The 17,597-nt window shown below is 41.3% G+C and overlaps 1 protein-coding gene across 1 annotated transcript in view; it reads right to left on the reverse strand.

The window, feature by feature from the left end:
• The window catches only part of LOC140858134 (cullin-1-like), a gene marked incomplete in the record, with an annotated part of 39,216 nt that extends 26,142 nt beyond the window's left edge, over positions 1 to 13,074 (reverse strand). Inside the window, 10 exon segments of the mRNA XM_073257813.1 lie at positions 4,175 to 4,237; positions 4,338 to 4,418; positions 4,518 to 4,607; positions 4,798 to 4,875; positions 4,959 to 5,162; positions 5,246 to 5,293; positions 5,500 to 5,685; positions 12,176 to 12,275; positions 12,380 to 12,565; positions 12,821 to 13,074. Of these exon segments, the coding sequence (XP_073113914.1) occupies positions 4,175 to 4,237; positions 4,338 to 4,418; positions 4,518 to 4,607; positions 4,798 to 4,875; positions 4,959 to 5,162; positions 5,246 to 5,293; positions 5,500 to 5,685; positions 12,176 to 12,275; positions 12,380 to 12,565; positions 12,821 to 13,059 (1,275 nt within the window).
• Between the last annotated feature and the right edge of the window lie 4,523 nt (positions 13,075 to 17,597).

Below are 17,597 nucleotides of genomic sequence, written 5' to 3' on the forward strand. Positions count from 1 at the left end.
GAATCTAGATAATGGTTTCTTATAGAAAAGAGGGTGAAAGGTAATAGCCAAAAAAAAAAAAGGGTGTAACAGATAGACATCATGAAGCCCTCATCACCAAAGGAGCCTATGAATCAGTATCCTCTTCATGTAGTTACAGCATACTATTAAAAGCTGAGACCCAAACTCCAGACATGAAACTCTCATATACAATATTCTGCCAAGCTAGCATTCTTCCAAACTCCTACTAAAAGCAGAATTTGCAATCTCAGACAAACTGAAGGATTTTCATCACTCAATTAAAAGACATGCCTAATTGGTAACTTGCAGATCTTATAGGGATTTGAGTAGTTACAACAAGTCAAATAACTTAAACTATGCATGTTCTAAAAAATAAAATAAAATGCATAAATACTCCTGAATTATTTAATTTTAGCTGGGTTTTCATTCCTTCGCAAAATGTCATTATATAGATTGCGGAATATTATGAGCAGTTGAGCATTGGAAATTGGTGTCCTAAAGTCTGTGTTAAGCTAAAATAGCAAAGCTTTTCCATTCTCAAAGAATGCAAATATGTGTTGACCTTTGGTAAGGATATAAGGTTATTCACACGTAAGCACTAGAAAATGTGATATATGGACAAAGTTATGAGGACAAAATGGTGCAAGAAGCTCCTCATTTTAAGAAAGTTTATTCATGAAAATCCACATTACTCAAGCTTGACTAATGCAATTCTCTTGTGTCAAATATTCCTCTATACCATGTGGTAGAAACACTAAACAGGGCATGCAATTACAAAGAAGAGTTGTTTGTTCATCAATGGTTAGGCTTCACAAATGGAAGCTCTGTAGTTCCTATAAGGACAAAGGAATTCCAACTATGCATAGCACAAGCATGTGGGATCAACATGATAAACAGGGATGGAACCACAAAAATTCATGGATAGTACCAAGGATAGTCCCAAACCATCCCAAAATGGAATGATTGGATACCAAGTCCTAGGACAGGTTGGAGACCCTGGTATATGAAAAAAAAAGGTTGCGCTAGTTAGTAACAACCGGTATAAGCAAGGAGACTACTCGCCACAACTAGTAGACTCTACGGACACTTGGCAGGGCCCAACATCCTAACAATTCAGTGGAATGCCAATTTTTCTCTTGTTATTGTTTTTAACGGTTGTTTGGAGGCTTTCCATGGTTTCCTTAATCACAATTCAGAATTGAGGATGCTTTTGAGGGCATGGGTTTGGGATTTGGTATGAACGCCTGGCTTGGTGAGAGGCCTGGTGTCAGTCCATCCTCTATATACGAAGCATGACAAGAGGAAGATGGGAAGGAGAGAGAGCTTGAAATGGGCACCATAAATATCAAATTGTTGCCAACATAAGCAATTAGGCATTGCCATCACAAACCCAACACAGCTCAAAATCTTACCTAATCCTAAATTGAGACAAACAAATCTAAGAAGCCCTCTTAATCAAGGATCGCCAACTCGGAACCGAATCTTGTGCGGCCGATCGGAAGTACAAGTTAGTACTCTCCCGTAGCGGACCGTACCGACATAAACAAGGGATAAACCAAGGAGGAAAAGAGAGAGAAAGAGAGGGGAGAGGAAGGGAGAGGGGGGGAAGAAAGGAAGGCTGGTGGAGATGCCGGCAGTAGTCACCAGAGGGCTGCGTAGGCCACTAGAGGGCTGCCGAGGCCTCCCAGGCTCTACGAGAGAACATGAGAGCAAAGAGAGGGGGGAAGGGATAGAAGATGAGGGGGGGGGAAGACAATGAGGAGGCCAAACATGACAAAACAGGGGCTTCACCCCTGTTTCAAACCCACAGCAGCCGCAGGGTTGTTTTGGGCTATCTGGCGGCCAAGAAAGCCATGCAGCAGCTCTCCGATGGCCTCCCCACCACCTTCCCTTCCCTCCTTTTCTCTCCTTTCTCCTCTCTCTATCTCTCTCTCTTTTTGCATCTCGCGGAGGACCGCGGAGCCTAGAAGGCTTTAGCAGCTCTCCAGCGACCTCGACGGGCCACCTTAGCCTTTCCCTTTCCTTCCCTCCCTTCCTCTCTCTCTCTTTCTCTCTTTTCTTCTTCCTCGCTCTGTTTTTACCAGTGTTTCGAATCGAATGCTCAAATTCCCTTGGCTTGATGCTGGTACAGTTCCACATACCCCAAACTGCCCGGTTCAAAGTAGTTTGACGAACCATGCTCTTAACAATCATTAGAAAAAGCAAATAACAATAAAGAAAAAAAAGAAAGCGGGCTTTCTAATTAATCACCAACATGCCAATATGCTCCATGTGTCAAGATGGCGCTGACCTAGGACCATCCTAACCTGATTCCTAACCGATACCAGGTTTAGTAGTAGGATTTATAACCTAGATAGGTATATACCCCTTTCAATAGACAAACCCTCTATGTATTTTATCTTTAGACAAAACTTTAAAAAAAAAAAAGAACAAAAGGAGAGTGCATTTTTCACAACACAATGTGATTTTCATGATCTTCTCTGTGTGTGTGAGCCCGCGTGCACTTGTGTTTATTTGTGTTGGCATTTGCGAGGTGGCGACTGGTCATCGACCTTCATGGCCCATGCTTGAGAAAAGATTCTGATCACATACAACAAATATTAACTGATGTAACCTGAGGCAAGCAGCATACAAAGTTCTCTTTTGACCGTGGAGGTAAAAACTGCTAAAACATAAGCAGACCACCCTCAACAACCACCACCACCACTATAAACTTCCTTCAAAAAGTAAATATAAAAATATAAGACCCTGCAAACATGCAAAGGTTGGAAGATCCAGTACCAAATTCTATTTATCAGCAAAAACAACACTACGAGTAACCTTCTAACAGTAAATAGCATCACTGATGTCTCATACAATAAAAGAATAACCATCTAAAGAGCAGCTGCATAAGGATTTATTTAGATATGAAAGAGATTTATTCTGATCACGTCTCATAGTGACAAAAACAAGTCCAGGAGATTGATTCCAAACCCAAACAACAACATCCTTGTCTCCCTTGGCAAATGGTTCTCTCAAAAGCATTCACTAGCTAACCTCAATCTCCTTTAGATGTATGCCATCTCCTATAGAAGTAGTCACCAAGAATAGAATTACACACAAAAATAATCTAGTTTGATACCGAACCCAGCTGCCAACTCCATATTATCCAGCTTTATTAGATGGAATGGCCAAGATATACAAGAGAAACTCTCATCCACGGTAAGTTTCAACAAGCCTCGAGTCTAGAGAGTGAGTGTGTCTAATAAGCCATCACATTTTCTGTCGAATCAAATAAATTCAGCTTGCTTCTGTTATTTAACACAAGATTAACAAATGACTCATCTTGATTTCTTGATGAGTTCCACTGATGACAGGGATTTGTCTTCAGAGCATTAAGTTGTAGATCTCCTTCCCTATCCTCCCAAGATAGATCCATCCAACTGGAAAATTAGTCCATTAAGAGCCCCATTGCACACATACTATTTGAGTTAGTAAGCCAAAATGCAATATGTGGCCTATAATTTAATGGAGCAGTTATTTGTTGTTTCTTCTCTGTCTTGGCAAATGACAAAAACACTTGTCATAGAATTGATTTTGCATGGTTCTGAATTCAAGTCATTGACATAAATTGACCACACAACTTTAACAGAAATACTGTCCTAGTAGATCATTGCCATTCCACATGCCAATGGATTGATCTCAAAGATTTGCAGCTCTAGATCCATATCAGAACAAACTGGAGCAAATAAATAGGAATATGTTGCAACATGTGAGTATATTTTGACAGAGATTAGCAAGCTGCCCCAAATCTTTGATGCAACCTGTGGACGGTACCTATAGATTATACAGCTGAAGGAGGACTTTTGGATTATTCAAAGTTTCAGGACTTCAGAGATTTGGTATAAGTGCAGAATGAAAAAGATAATGAAAATTACCATAATCCATCAGCAAAAGAGTATTCATTTGCGACTCTGGTAACAATAGTCCGATTTTTATGAGTTAAATTAAATTCCACTCTCCAAGGCTAATTTTCTACAATATGCTAGTATGTGATCTCTGTATAAAACACTGTAATGCAATGTTTGCATAAGCACATTGTGAAATTTTCTAGAACATTAAAAAACAAAAAGGTTTGATTTGAGAATAAAGGATTTAGTACAGTGAGAAATGGATTTAATGGAATAGTTTTCACCTTCTTATTGCTTGCAGCATCTTCTGCTTGTTTTACCAAGGCTGTGCCTTCAGCAATAACATGCTGGATCAATGAAAATTTTATCCACCAAATGAGTAAAACAACAAGGTCAGATAAGCTCCCTATTAAATAGTTGATGGCCATATTGTGGGAGTTTCCTAACCTGTTTAAAAATCTGAGAAACAGGGTCCAGGCCGCGAGGAATTCTGCAGAACAGCCTATACATTCTTGATAAATCGTCCACCTTATTAGCATATAATGACAAGAAATCTTGGTCATCAGATTACAGTTAAAAACTCAGGCTTCATTCTGAAGATAAGTAATATGTGTCCTAAGCATATACCTTGTCATCCCGAAGCAAGGCATGGCATCCAGAGTGTTCCTTTTCAAGAAGTTGGCTTGCATATACAAAGAGTAGCTCATGTTGCACTTTCTACCAACAAAGTAAGAAAGACAACCAAAACAAGTTAAATGCAAGAATTCAACTAACTTTACCATAATACATCATTCCAGTTCTGAAAACCAAGATGCATAGGTAGACACAAAGCATCAATAGAAGAATAATTATCAAAGGTTTGAAATTATATGATCCATCACAAATTATAAGCAAAACATAAACAAACCTCCAACAACTTTTGTTCACTGCTTGAATGCAAGTAGTGGGAAACTCTATCTTTCTCCCGTTTTAAGCATTCCTCAGCCTACAAATAGCCAGAAAAATCTTGATAATCATGCTCAAATACAAACCATGTGTATTTGTTCAAGCAATTTTCAGAAAACATACTTTTAACATGTAATCTGGACATGAATCCTCCAAAATCCAGTTTGAAGCCTTCCGAGAATAATATGCGGCAGTGTCCTCGAGCATGGCTGCTTCGAAGTCATTTTCATAACATTCCATGTTCCCTAACCCAATTTCAACAAAAATATCCAATACATTCTTCAACAAGGCTCTATCTATCTGCTCCCCTTCACGCTCTTGATCAATCTGTTAGAGAAGTAAAGCTGATGAGACTAACATAATAAAAAGCAGAGATCCAGTTCATGCTGAGAAATACTGTATCCACATACCAAAGAGATCACAGCATCTCTCACTTTGGCATTAATCTCACTATAGACCTGAAATCCAAAAACAATACCAGTCAAAAGTGATTCCAAAAAGCATGAGAACCTTCCAGAACTCAATCACAGAAAGCTTGACAACATAAAAAAAAGGGCATGGATGTCTATAGTCTATACACAAATTGTATGCCTGATTCAAGAGGCATCTGCAATTTGATCTTTGAAAACAAAAACTATATTAACAGGCTAGGACAATAACGTACCAGATTGCGGAAGCAAGTTAGTCCAACTTCATTAAGTGCAGGAAGTGACCTCCGAGCAATGAAATAACGATCAAGATAGTGGAAAAAACGTGAAAGCCATCTAACCATAACTTTGTGATTTGACCATCTTTTCACAAGCTCCCTCAGCATAAATTCATCATGCTTCTCTCTCAAAGATGGCAATACCTAAGTAAGAACAGAAACGTTGGCTGTAAGAGGATCACACATTGAACATGCTATTATACAGATTATTGATTTCCTTAAAAAAAAAAGAGCTACCTAATAAGCCTTAGAAATGGGCAAAGGACTGCTTATATAAGGTACAAGAAATAGGAATCAGAGTTCTATGCAATCCTATTTTTTATGGTTTAAAGACTAATTTTCCAATGCATTCATGAACGACCAGCAATTCACCATTATCGGAAAAGAAAAGACCTTTAGTAATGATACAGCCACAAACTAAAACATATACATGTAGCAAATAGAGAAACTGAGCAAATTACTCAAATTATTACAAATCTCTCTCAGAAAAAAAGGGGGTCGGATACTAAATTGTCCAATATTTTAACAACCATTTGTAAAGTATCATGCCAGCCTGCAATTGGTACAGTGTGTTCCATGCAGTGCTTGGCACATGCTAGCATGGCTGCATAATGTAGCACACAACCAGCATCATGTCAATGCCCCATATCCTTTCTTTTCCAGTGCAATGTCAATGCCATATGTCACTAAGGAACTGGCATGATATCTATGGTGCTGTATTGAGTGTACCAACTGGCATTTAAGTCCCTCATTCTAATTATCTCCATAGTTGTCAAATCGGGATTTGACTCGTGAATCGCCCATGCCTTGACTGGAATCGTGACTCGAATCGTAAGATTCAGTAACAAGTTTAGTTTTTCTACAAAACGATAGGAATTAGCATAAAAACAAAATTTGCATTATAAAAATCATAAAAAATATAATAATACTTTTGTTAAAAAAAATAAGAACTGTTAATTGTTAAAAAAGAAAAGAAAAAAGACATCAAGGAAGCTCAAATAGAAGAAACAGGGATCTGAACCGTACTGGTTAAGTGGCTTGTGCTTCGGCCTTTACTTTTTAACACTCCACAATCCACTCATCTCTCTCAATCAAAGAGAGAGAAAAGTCAACGAAACAAGGGCTTCAAAGCTTCCTCAAAAGGAGGAAAAGAGAGAGAGAGAGCACGACGGCGAAGGAAAAAGGCTATCGCCTACCAGAGGCTTTGAAGCTTCCTGTTGGGGAAGAGGAACGGTGAAGAGAGATAGAGAGCAATGGGGACTTGTACAAAGAGAAAGATGTCTTCCTCTTGCCGTCAAAGCCTTCAAAGCTTGGAGAAATAGTCGCATGCACCAGTAGAAAGAGATATTGAAGAACAAAGGAGAGAGAAGGAGAAATAGAAGTTGAAAAGGCTTGAAATTGGTTTGATTTCCTTCTGTGAACCATTTTGAAAGCCAAATTTGTAAAAATTTAGACTCTTCGACTTTCAAAAATAACGACCAATAAGATCTAGGATTCTAGAAACTTAGCATTTCTAACTGGAAGGTATAAGACGATTCGACAATTCGCACGATTCAGTCAACGATTCATCGATTCAAGTATGATACTTCCTATTTCTGATTTGCCATTGCAGTTCGACTCGGCCAAGCCTTAACTCATCTCAAATCGTAAGAGCCGACTCGCAACTCATACGATTCTAACAACAAAGATTATCTCCCATGGATGATTCAGATGTATGAAGCTGCAAGCAATTCAAAACCATTCAAATTTGTCTTACATCATGTCTTCCTAGCATCAACATGTTTCTATGATTTAAGCTTTAAAAATCAATTTCACAAATCTGAATTCTCTCAATTTATTCCTGAACCTTTCCAATATAAAGAAGACTATGCATTAGGGGAAATATTGCATCACATATGTAAAAAGACTGTAGCGGTAATCAAGTCGCAAAAAACTCATTTTAAGTTTCAATATTATTTAAGTTTCATCACATACTTAACACACAACACAAATTCATAAAACATGAAAAGCAAGCCACATAATATTTGAAAATTGAAATTTATCATAAAAATTATGGTCATCCATTCATTAATATGCTCCAATATGAAAACTAAAAAGAATTAATCATAATCCTGCTTTTCTTCCCATGGATGTCACCTTGATAACATAAATACACCAAGTATTTTCCAAGGCTTGGTTGAACTGTATTATCAAAAAAAATTAAGATATAATGTGGCGAAAGCTATAATGTAGCAAATAAATTTTGCTAATGAAATTAGACTGATGCACTAGAATTCACATCATAAACCAAAAGATTGTAAGTTATTAGTCATGCTCCTGCCAAATTAATCTTGAAACACAACGTGCATATTGTATACGAAAACAAAACAAAAAATGTACACATATAATATTATCAAAACAAAAAAAGTCAAGATTAAAAACAAAATCTGTCGCATGCTTTGTTTTAAACATGCTCATAATCAGTTGATCACATTAGAATGCATAAACTGGTAAAAGACAACATAAAAGTGCATTAACGCTCCCAAATTTCATGCTAGCAATGCAAAAATAAAAGAAGGAAAAAAATAAGTGACAAAAAAGGGAAAAGCAAATCGCTCAGGTGTTGGAGTATAAATTGACTATAACTTATGGGCTTTGAAAAAAAAAAAATTTTTAAAAAAAAGACACCGAAGATAATTGAATGATCTAGAAGAATCATTACACGTGCTTGGTGGTTCCCTAAGATCTTATGAAATTCAATTAATGATAACAATCTGAATACAAATCTTCATGCCTTGGTTGACAAGTTTAAAAAGTCGGTGTTGTTCCTTCCCAAACCAAAGCATAATAAAGAAGGTTGAAAAAGTACTGGGGTGCAATAGAAACATAAAACAGCAGCCATTATAACTGTATATACTTTTTCGCTGTGCAGGACTCTGATGTCTTAGTGAGAATTTAAGATTCTTATTTTTATTTCAAGATTCAATTCTAAACCTAATAATTCATAGCGAATTACAACTTAAGGTTCCCATTTACATTTGGATGGACTTAAAATATATTCCCGGAATAATGGATTGAGCAAGTTTGATTACATTATCATTTTACGTAAATCCTTGACCCGAAGATGATTCTAGAACAATCCCTCTCATAACCTAGCCTCTTTATTTAACTTATATTTGAGACAACCCTAGGGAAGAGTGGTAATACCTACTTAACTATCTACTAGAAGCTTTATGGCAACTATTAAATCCATGAAACTTCAGTGCAACCTTAGTACCATGACATCCTCCGCCTCCTCTCTTATTTAAACAACATCATTGTTCCTTCCCTCACCCCCCCTTCTGATTTTCAAGCTATAAATATCCTTAAGTTGACACCCAAGTCCCTCATCCAAACCAAGCAACAAGATTTATCCTTCTTAAAGTAGTGAAGGCGATCTAGATGGATCCACCCTAAATTCATTGGAATGAATCTTATATATGATGGAAGCCTTTACCTTCAAGCATCATAAAATTGAAATTTTTAATCCTAACAAGTTCACTGAATCATTCAGAACTAAGCAAATATAAATTCCCCAATCTCATTTTCCATAAGTTCATTTTAGAAGCGCTTCCCATCAAGATTTTAAAATATTAATATTTCAATTTTCTCAGCAGGCCACCAATACCAAGATGACCAAGATATCAGATTTCCTCAGCCACTGACCTAAGACCATATAAAATGAGACCAAAATTTTAGGAGGTTCACAAGTATTATCACTGAGACCCAATGGAGAATGATATAGAAAAACTGGCCATATGGTAAAAAACACTATTAACTTTCATTCTTACATTAATTTCAATTAAATGACTTAAAATCTGCCTAAATGACTTCTTCCATTTTCTCTTCCTTCTTCTCTTCCCTCCCTCCCAAGCCCGTCCTCCTCCATCATCTCCATCAACATTGCCAAGACGATCTCCCCCTTTCCTTCTTTGCCAGCCCCTCTTTGATTTGATACTGCCATCATGGACATCATCTTCCAACTCCAACTCCATCTCCCCATAACCTCCCCAAGTTCTTGTGAAGCTTGGCCATGGTGGGTCTAGTATTCATCATTGTCATCGTCATAAACCCATAGTCATCCATGGGTTCTGTTGTGGTCATGGGTCAAGGGGTCGAATGGCTCAAATGGTTGGCTTATGCCTTCGCCTCTGCATACGCGAGGTATTGTCCGTTTTGACTCATAACCATCTTTAGGCTTCAATGGGTCTTAGGCTTCAACGGGCCTTTGACTTCAATGGACCTTAAACATTTAGAGCCTCACGGTTTTGTCCTTTAAAAGACGTCTCACGTTGGGAGAGAAGATTCCAATCCATATAAGCCATATTCTCTCTTGATTCATAACCGATATGGGACTAAAGAAGCCCTCTCTATACCACAACACAGCTCTCCAGTCAAGAGGGAGTATGTGTGGATAGGAGGCATTCCCACAGACGGCACCTATGTTGTGGTCATAGGTCAAGAGGTCGAATGGCTCAGATGGTTGGCTTATGCCTTCGCCTCCGCGTACGTGAGGTATTGTCCGCTTTGACTCATGACCATCTTTAAGCTTCAGTAGGCCTTAGGCTTCAATGGACCTTTGACTTCAATGGACCTTGATCATTTAGAGCCTCACGATTTTATCCTTTAAAATACGTCTCACGTTGGGAGAGAAGATTCCAATCCATATAAGTCATATTTCCTCTTGACTCATAACCGATGTGGGACTAAAAAAGCCCTCTCTACACCACAACAGGTTCCATTCTTCCCAATCTTAACAATAAGCCTCCCTCTATTTCTATCTAGCTGTAGCAATCAAGCTCAACCTCTCCCCTTCACAACCTAATTAAGACTTCTATGCTTAGAAGGTAACAATGGTCGGAAGATATTGGCTATTACAGTGATATCACATCAACCAGTAAATCAGTAAGATCAATTTCTATTTATTGAAATAACATAAAGTGATATTAGAAAATTATAGTATTTGTGGGTGTCCAATATCATTGCATAGTGTTACTGAAACTCGGGGTGCAATCGAGCCGAGTCGAGGCTCTTTAAAATACTCAAGCTCGAAACTCAACTCGAAAACAATCGAGCTTTAATATCCAAGCTCGAACTCGACTCGGTAAGAAAAAAATAATATTTGAGATTGACTCAACTCAACTCGACTATCAATTGACTACACTCAAAATCGAATACGAGCCTTAGTTATAGTTTAAAAATATGGTTAAAACAAGATACAACATAACATTATATTTAAAATATTAAATTAATAATATATATTATAAATAACTATAATAATAATATTATATATATACACACACACACACTCGATTAGGCTCATAATTGCTCGAGTTGAGTATTTTCCTCCTCAAGCTCGTCGTGAAAAATTATTCAAGCTACTCAAGCTCGATAATAGTTAAGGAAAGATCCGAATTGAGCTCGAGCAGCTTGGCTTATTTGCACCCCTAATTGACATTTCAAATCTTAGATAGTTTGACATGTCAGGCACTTGGACATTTTAAAACACTCTAGATACTTCAAGGCACTCCTTAACACTACCATCAAATCATAATGTCATTGTCATTATATGTGTACTTTTTGGTACTATTATACCTGAGTTATAGCAACCATTTTATCAAATATTATGAACTTAAGAAACACTGCTCATTATTCAGTATATTCATATATCAGTACAAAATTGCACACACACATAATACAAACATCCCCCCTTGTCTTTATATTTTAAAGATCCCGATATTAGATTCTTCTAGACACTTGGAAACCTGATAGTGATGGTCGTGTCCCATGTTAAAGTAACATTATGATTACAAATTCATATCTCAGCATGGGGATTTTGACCAAGACAAAAAAGCTCCCAATCATAAAATTAACTAACCTTACTAAAAGTAGGTTGGGCTTTCCCAACTCTTCCAATTTAAAAGGAAAATGGTAGCTCCTCATGTTCTGCATCAAGTTTGCATACTCAATCCTCACATAATGCCTTTTTTAGCACAACCATAATATGTCATACCAATCGATACTTGTGCCTACCAAGCATATTGTACCTTACTGTTACTAAACTAGTGCACAGTACAGGAGCATATTGAGTGCTAGTATGGCGAATCAATCTCTATAGCATATCGCAACTATACGAGGATGGGACTAGTACAAGATTCGGTATCAAGATGCCAAACCTGGAGCACAACCATGTGTGGTCATTTATAGCTTAAAGTATAAAATGACAACCAAAAAAGCCGCACCAATGGGAGCTTCAGATATCAACACCAGATAAGACACAATCAACTACAACTAAGAACAATGTAGCCTAGACGGACTTCACCTGACATACGAATATAAGTTAACTTTGTAAACATTGGTAGTTAAACCATCGAAAGCAAAGAAAAATCCAGCTTATTTCATAATAGAAAATCAAATATTAAATTCCATTCAAAAGATCTCACAAAATCCGGTGTAGAAATGTAAGATCCAGAAGCATTTATTCATGACTCGTTCATAATTTACCTGATTAAAAAGCCAGAGGGAAAAAAGATAGAGATAATAACAAGACATTGTTCCTATAAATGCTGAGACTTATACAGACATGCACATGAAAAAGAAAAGAAATTGTCCTTACCGTCAAATTGATATACTCTTCAAATGACTCCCGGTATTTGTCATACAGCTGCTGCGAGTAGTCATGTGGAGGTTTCTGAGTGCACATATTGTAGATGGTTCTGGTCCAATAATTAAGGCAACAGACGCATTGAAACCAAAATAATAGCACAAACTAGCGACAAAACCTCGAAGCAGCATCGATAAAAGCAGAGACGAAGGATACGTGTAGAGCATCATATAGTCCTCGGAGCTGAATTGCGTCTCGGGAATCCCTTCTAAGATATTCTTCAACTTGGTTATACCCTTCTGCATGAAATCCCATCCCTGCTCCAAATCTATAGTCTTTCTTTCATGCATCGACATACTTTCCCACCACGAGCCCTCCTCCCCCAAGCCGAGCCCCACACAGCTGAGAGAACCCAAGTACTCCAGTTACAGTGAGATATATTCGATTTTCAGATCTAAATCAACCCTACGGCACCGTCAAACAGCCCGAAATCAAACCCTAACCCTAATTCCGAGCACTGCTTGGAGCGAAAACACGAAAACAAACCCAACACACCCGTCCAGAAATCGAATTCCAAGTCACGCCCGAACAAAGAATTGAAACCAATCGGACAAGAAGAAATTGAAAGCAGAATGGATACAAATTCCAGGCAAGTACCTGATTTCGGACCTGGCCGAGGGAAGTCGATGGATTGGAGGCGCACCCCGGCGACGCAAAACCCTCACCCTAACCCTACAAATCGGAAGATGCGGAGGAGAGGACGAGAGAGAAGGGCCGCACAGTCGGCGCTGGCGGCGTCGCGCTGATGACGATCGAGAAAATGGAAAGATTCCGAAGTATAAGATCGCGGAATTTAGAAGATCGGGAAATAGAAAATTATTAGGGTAAATCGTCATAAAAAACTTTGGATTTCATTTGGTCTCTGTCCCACAAGGTGTTCGCATCTGGACTGTGTGATTTAGGATGGAGGGTTTGATGATCGAGACAACAGGGTCCACTGACTGGACGGTCTAGATTGAAGAATATTTGATATCATTGCTTTTTTTTATATATATAAAGGCTAAAATAAAGTTTTTTTTTTTTTTTTGGTTTTCTGGTGGACAAAATAAATTTATAGCCTCAGATATATTACAAAACGAGCATCTGCGTCCAAAATTCAGACTAAAGCCTGATTTTCAAATTAGACGTCTCCCAACAATGCATAGCCTGCAACGCAGTTTGCCGCTTGATTTTCTTCGCGGTATATTGCGAACAAAGACTTTTTCCAATAGATGATGTCTTGCATCAGTGGGTGAGAGGCATACCTGCAAGCAAGTGTAGAATTAATTAATTAATCCAGTTAATAACTGTAACTAAATCTCCTTCAAGCCAAACCTTTTATGCTTTAAATAGGAACATAGCTGTGCCAAATTCTGCCAAAGCCACTACCAGTTTGCATATGGGACGCTGGCAATTGTCTCCAACCCAATGCACAGAGGAGCCTACCCTACTGATCTCTTCTTATTACAAATCCTGTTGCTGCATAATTTCCATTAAGGACCCATCTAAAATTTATTTTCAATAAACCAAAGGGAGAGGGCAGCCAGCAAACATAATTGTTAGTAGAACATAGATTGAATTGAAATAAAGCACCACCCCAGTTCCTTGACTGTGTAGTAAGAATACAATGAGAGTCGACCAATTTGAGTCCACAAGAAAACAGAAAATCTGCCTTACAAACCGATGAGGAGTTGAATTACTAGCTTGAAATAAATAATACCTCATTTCTTACCTTCCATAATAACCATATGGTATAAGCCACTATGTTCCTAATCCCCCTTTCTACCAAGGCATCATAAGATTGAGCAGCACCACCAAACTTCATAAGAGAAACAATTAAGTAATGAGGAGCTTCATTATGGTCCCGGCAAAGATGACAAGGAAGTGAATCTTCTGTTAGTATTCCCAGCTTGTAGAGATCTTGTTTAAATGGTAGTTTATGCCACAACAATTTCGAGCAGAAGAATTTTATCTTCATGGGGATTTCTAGTTTCCAAATTCACATAGATGCATAAGGCGTGCTTGAAGTATCGTATGCTGCAAATAGATGACAGAGGTCTATAGAAGAAACTTGAGCAAACTTGGTAAATCTCCAACAAAACTTATCAGCCCTTGCACTTTTTACCATTGGAATAGCTTGAACAATGGTCATCATTTCATCTGGGAATGCCATAGCAAATGCCTCTTTGTTCCAAGTCCAGTTAGGCAACAAGAAGTAAGCCACCAGCATATTCAAATTCAAATTAATATTCAGGAAAGTAGGCCATGCACTCATAGGTATATTGGAAATCAATAGATCACATAATAAGTTCACTTGGGATCCATCCCTCGTTGCCCAAATGAATTTATATGGTAAGTGGGCTACATAAGATGATAATTGGCACCAAATAGGAGAAGAATTTTGTAGCTTGCAATAAGTAGTCCATCGGCCTTTAAATCCGTATTTAGTATCTGTTGGGGAATACCGACCGACCCCGCTCGTGCCGACTTATAATCGGGCATACCCGACCGACCGACCGATCGGCGGACGCCATTACCGACCGATTAACGGCTCTCTACCGACTGAGGATATATCGGTCGGACAGGCCTTTTCTACTCCCCCGACCGACTGCACCAGGGAGTCCGATGGCCGACTCTCGCAACATGCCCGACTGACCGTCGGAGGGGCCCGAATCTCCACCCGATGCCACTCTGCTGGCCACCGATCTAAGGTCGGTCGACTCCTCCGATCGTCGTACTACTGCCAGAGACTGTCAGTCCTGACAGCGGCATGCGGCACTGCCGCATAAGGGCATCATCCCGCCTAGGGCATTGTCAACCCTAGTGATTTGACAGCCCCACGGCGAAGTGACACCTTCACGGCGACTCTGACAGCCTACGGTGAGTTGACAATTCCTCAATTGTCTGCGCCATTAATGATGGCGCCATACTACGCTCCACTATATATATCGGGGAAGGCTACAGTGCTAGAGGCCCTTCAGAAAAACTACAGGCTTGCTCCCTTTCTCACTCTCTCTCGATTGAGCTCTCTGTTTTCTTTTCACTGTTGCCCAGTCACCTCTCTGACTTGACCGTCGGAGGGTCCCCGCTGGAGCCACCTCCGGTCAGTGTGGACTTTCTTTTTGCAGGTGCTCGTTCCCGACGACCAGACGACGAGGGGATTGCCGCAACAGATTGGCGCGCCAGGTAGGGGTAGCTCAAGCAGTAGATACTAATGACAAAGACAAGAGCTCAACGATCGAGAGTCACCGGATCGGCGAGGCGCTCTTCCCGTCGGGAAGAGACCTCTCCGCCACCCTCCGCGGCGGAACCCAGCTCTCCGCACCCCATGGTGACCACAGAGGCGCAGATCGCGGCAATCGTACGGCAGATGACCGTGCTGACGGACGCGGTCAAAAGCCTCCAGTAACAACCGACGGCACGTCCGATGCCCTCTAGGAGCAGCCGCCGGCGCCTGCATCGATCTCCGTCCTCTCCGCGGGAGCGCCTGCCGCAGTGCTCCCACAGAGAGGAGGAGGGGCGGCCGCGGCGCGATGCCCATCAGTCCCAGCAGCTCTCTCCCTCCCAGCTGGAGCGAGCGAGGAAGGAGAAGCGACCGCGAACGCTGTCCGCCTCCCTCTCGGAATCCTCCGGAGACTCCACTCCTGGGGTCTCCCAGCACCGACGGACGGACGACTACGAACGCAGGTTCGAGGAAATCGACCGTCGACTTGCACAGTTGCAGGTGGACGGGCAGAAGTCTTCGAACGACGTCGACTTCCAGACCGCCCAACCTCTTTCCCGACTCATTCTCGACGAACCGATCCCCAGTCGGTTCAAGATGCCACACGTGGAGCCATACGACGGCTCCACCGACCCAATCGACCATCTGGAGAGCTATAAAGCTCTCATGACGATTCAGGGGGCAACCGACGCTCTCTTTTGCATCGGTTTCTCCGCCACGCTCCGCAAGGCTGCCAGGGCCTGGTATTCCGATCTTCGATCGGAAAGTATCCACTCCTTTGGGCAGCTCGAGCACTCTTTCGTGGCTCACTTCAGCACCAGCCAGAAGCCGCCGCGAATGTCGGACAGCCTTTTCTCCCTCAAACAGAGAGAATATGAGACGCTCCGACACTTCGTGGCGCGATTCAATACGGCCACGCTTGAGGTCCGGGACCTCAACGAAGACATGACTATCTCAGCCATGAAACGGAGGCTGAGGGCATCCCGATTCACCTACTCCCTGGACAAGACCCTCCCCCGCACATATGCCGAATTGCTGGAGCGCGCGTACAAGTATATGCGCACGGACGAATGAGCCTCCGACCGGCGCTCAACCGAGTTCAAGGGTCCGAAGAAAAAGCGAAGGAAGGGTCGGGACCCCACCGAATCTAGCAGGCCCCCGACTGAAGGTCGGGTCTCACCCCCACGACGAAACCAAAAGTCACCCCGACGGCAGACTCCAAGGCCGACACGCCCCAGGTATGACTCCTACACTCCTCTCTCCACCCTCCATGCGCAAATTTTGATGGAGATCGAGGGGGAAGAATATCTGCGACGGCCTCCGCCTCTGAAGGCAAAAGGCCTCGACCGACAGAAGTACTGTCGATTCCACCGGAGCCACGGCCACAATACCGAGCAATGCCTTCAGCTTAAGGATGAGATCGAAGCTCTCATCCACCGAGAGTATCTCGATAAATTTCGGAGTAACCCACCGACTCGACCTGTGGCCGACCGATGACCCCAGCCGACTGAGGAAGCGACCACCAATCAGCCGACGGTCGGGGTCATCAATATGATTTCCAAACGACTTGGCCCGGGGACGTCTGCTAAAGGGGAGCCCATGAAGAAGCTGCGCCCGGACGACGTGATTACTTTTACAGAGGAAGACGTTCGGGGCATCCAAACTCCCCATGACGATGCTGTTGTTGTTTCGGCAACAATAGCAAACTATGATGTAAAAAGAATTTTTGTAGATAATGAAAGTTCGACAAATGTTTTGTTTTACTCGACCTTCTCCCGGATGCAACTACCAACCGACCGACTCAAGAGGGTCTCTACGCCCTTGGTAGGCTTTGCCGGGGACGCCGTCACGACGGAAGGAGAAATTACCCTGCCCGTGACGGCCGGCACCGAACCACGACAAAGCACGGTTCATTTGACTTTTGCGGTTGTCCAAGTACCTTCGACCTACAACGCCATACTTGGACAACCCGGACTTAACGCCCTCAAGGTGATCGTCTCGATGTACCATCTCCTAGTTCGATTTCCGACCAGAAACGGAGTCGGAGAGATGCGCGGAGACCAACAGCTCGCTCGCCGATACTTCCAGATCTCCGCTCAGAACGACGAGTTGAGGGGCTCCCTGACGATCGACAAACTAGACCAACGGGAGGAGGAAGAACGGGGCTCGCCG

Source organism: Elaeis guineensis, chromosome 5 (genome assembly GCF_000442705.2).
Source record: "Elaeis guineensis isolate ETL-2024a chromosome 5, EG11, whole genome shotgun sequence".
In the NCBI taxonomy this organism is placed as follows: domain Eukaryota; kingdom Viridiplantae; phylum Streptophyta; class Magnoliopsida; order Arecales; family Arecaceae; genus Elaeis; species Elaeis guineensis.